The sequence below is a fragment of the Pteropus vampyrus genome, unplaced genomic scaffold (assembly GCF_000151845.1).
Source record: "Pteropus vampyrus isolate Shadow unplaced genomic scaffold, Pvam_2.0 Scaffold147, whole genome shotgun sequence".
Classification (NCBI taxonomy): Eukaryota; Metazoa; Chordata; class Mammalia; order Chiroptera; family Pteropodidae; genus Pteropus; species Pteropus vampyrus.
This window is the reverse complement of record NW_011888928.1, coordinates 2,855,908-2,858,254: the sequence shown is the minus strand read 5'-3', so window position 1 is coordinate 2,858,254 and position 2,347 is coordinate 2,855,908. Positions and strand designations below refer to the sequence as shown.

At 49.3% G+C, this 2,347-nt stretch overlaps 1 protein-coding gene across 1 annotated transcript in view; it reads left to right on the top strand.

Annotated features, from left to right (window-relative positions):
* The window catches only part of TOX2 (TOX high mobility group box family member 2), a 102,335-nt gene extending 100,328 nt beyond the window's left edge, over positions 1-2,007 (top strand). Inside the window, exon 9 of the mRNA XM_011369411.2 lies at positions 1,028-2,007. Within this exon, the coding sequence (XP_011367713.2) occupies positions 1,028-1,045 (18 nt within the window). The 3' untranslated portion in view covers positions 1,046-2,007. The remainder of the gene's footprint in view (positions 1-1,027) is intronic.
* Positions 2,008-2,347: the final 340 nt, after the last annotated feature.

Below are 2,347 nucleotides of genomic sequence, written 5' to 3'. Positions count from 1 at the left end.
AGCAGGGAGTCCCTGTCCCCCACCCAGGCACAGACCCTCCCACCGCAGCCCGCCCCCTCACAGGCTTCACTCCCCAAAGTCAGAGTACTGGGGAGAAGGGGAGTCTTTAACGGACCGTCATAGAATGTCAGAGGAAGTCAGACCACAGCAGTGCCCTATTTTATGTATTCATTGTAACTGCGATGTCATCGACATATAACATTGTAAGTTTCAGGTGTACAAGACAATGATTCGATATGTGCGTATATTGTGAAATGATCACCACAGTCAGTCTAGTTACCATCCATCACCACACAGAGTTATACATTTTTTTTTTCTTGATGAAAACTTCTAAGAATGACTCTCTTAGCCATTTTCAAATACATGACTTGGTACTGTTGTAAGCACTGTCTCCTAGCGGTGCATGACATCCCAGGACTTCCTTGTTTCATAACTGGAAGTTTGTACCTTTCGATCCCCTTTGCTCACTTTGCTCACGCCCAGCCCCCTCCTCTGACAACCACCAATCTGTTCTCTGTATCTGTGAGCTCGGGTTTTGGGGGCGGTTTGGTTGTGTTTTAGATTCCACGTATAAGTGAGATCATACAACACTTGTCGTTCTCTGACTTATTTCGCTTAGCACAATGCCCCCAACGGTCACCTACGCTGTTACAGATGAGGACCCTATTTTAAAAACGTAAAAACCACCTACCCTCCTTTAATTCTGTTGGAAATTTACAAATGAAACACTGCAACTAAAAAAATGACCTGAGGGTGATGGAGATATTGGAAGGACGGACATGTCACAGCCACCGAGGACCAGACGGGGCAGCCCCCTGCGGGATGCCAGGAGGGGTGTTTGGTGGGCAGTTGCGGAGGGACCAGTGCAGACCTTCATTCATCCTCGAAGGGGCAGCCGCATCCGGGGTGGGAGTGAGGACTAGCGGGCAGGCATCATGGTGCTCTGGGCCCCGTGTCCACGCCCTCAAGAGCTGGTGGCACCAGGTGGTGTCATATTGGCTCTGACGGCCCCTCCTCTCTCCCACAGCCTGCTCCCCAGGGATAAATCTCTCTACCTCACCTAATCCCGCCTCTCCTCACTTCCTGAGGCTGCTGGAAGGGCCCACAGCAGAAAAGAGGCCTTGGCAGGAAGCAGGGTGACCTAGAAGAGAGAGCAGTGACATGCCAATGCCCCAAGGCTGACAGAGATGCACCAGTGCTCCAGGGCTGAGACTCTTCCCGACCTCTTGACCAGACTCTGCAGAGGCAGCCCACCGCCCGCCACCAGCCCAAAGAACCTGCAGGACCCTTCTGCCCCCTGACCTGCTTGCTCCAGGGTCACTGTGGACCCCACTCGTCCTGCGCACCGTACCCTATGTCTGGACGTCTGGCCCTAGCCCAGGCACACGTGCGCTGTCCCTGGAGGGGGTCACTTACCAACAGAAACCCACCCCCAGATGTGTGGGGCGGGGGCCAGCCCAGCCACGGACGTGCAAATGTGGTTTTACGGTGTAAACAAGAGATTATGAAACCTATAAACTGTTGGCTCCGTGTAAGTAGTTGACTAAGTGTTTTAGAACCGTGACGAAGGCATCTGTAAGATTATTTTGTGGGGAGGGAGGCGAAAGTAGTTTTCTTTAAGGTAAAAAGCATTTTATATGACCCTTAGCACATTTTTTTTTTTTTAAGTTTTATCTTGAGGGAGACGTGCACCAAAGCGGCTGCCGAAACATTTCATCATCTGTACAGGAAGAACAGGACACTTGACAGCCACGCTTGGGGGCACCGCGCTTTTTCTTAAATTTTAACCATACGTCCACCTATTTAAAATTGCCAACAACGACTTTTGCCTATTTATGAAGAAAACTTGAGAACAGATATGCAGTTTATCATAAAGTGTGCGTGGTTTGGGGGTTTGGTTTGGGTTTGGGTTCTTATTGTTGTTTGCAGCTGTTTCCTGGCCCTGGCAAATGTCTGGCTCGGTGCCCAGCGCTTCTCTCAAATTTCTTTATAATAAAATTTCTGAAAAGTTGGAAACACGTCTGTCTCTTTTTGCACTTCCTAAGTCAGGGCCAGGACTTCCGAAGTGGCATTTGGTGATGGCTTTGCCAGGACAGAGCCCCTGATGTCAGTCGGATTCAGATAAAGCCTCGCCTGGCGTTCATCTGCCCTTGAAGGTCTGTGAGGGTGACAGGGCCTCCCTGGTTTCAGTTTTGCCATCTATGAAGTATAATAAGGGCACAAACACATAGGATTCTTGTGATAGATTAAAGGGTTATGGGCATAGGTGCTGGCAATGCAGATAGTAATACTCTTTTTAAGAAGTAGTAATAATTTGTGACTCTTTTAAGTGTATCTGGAAAAAGAA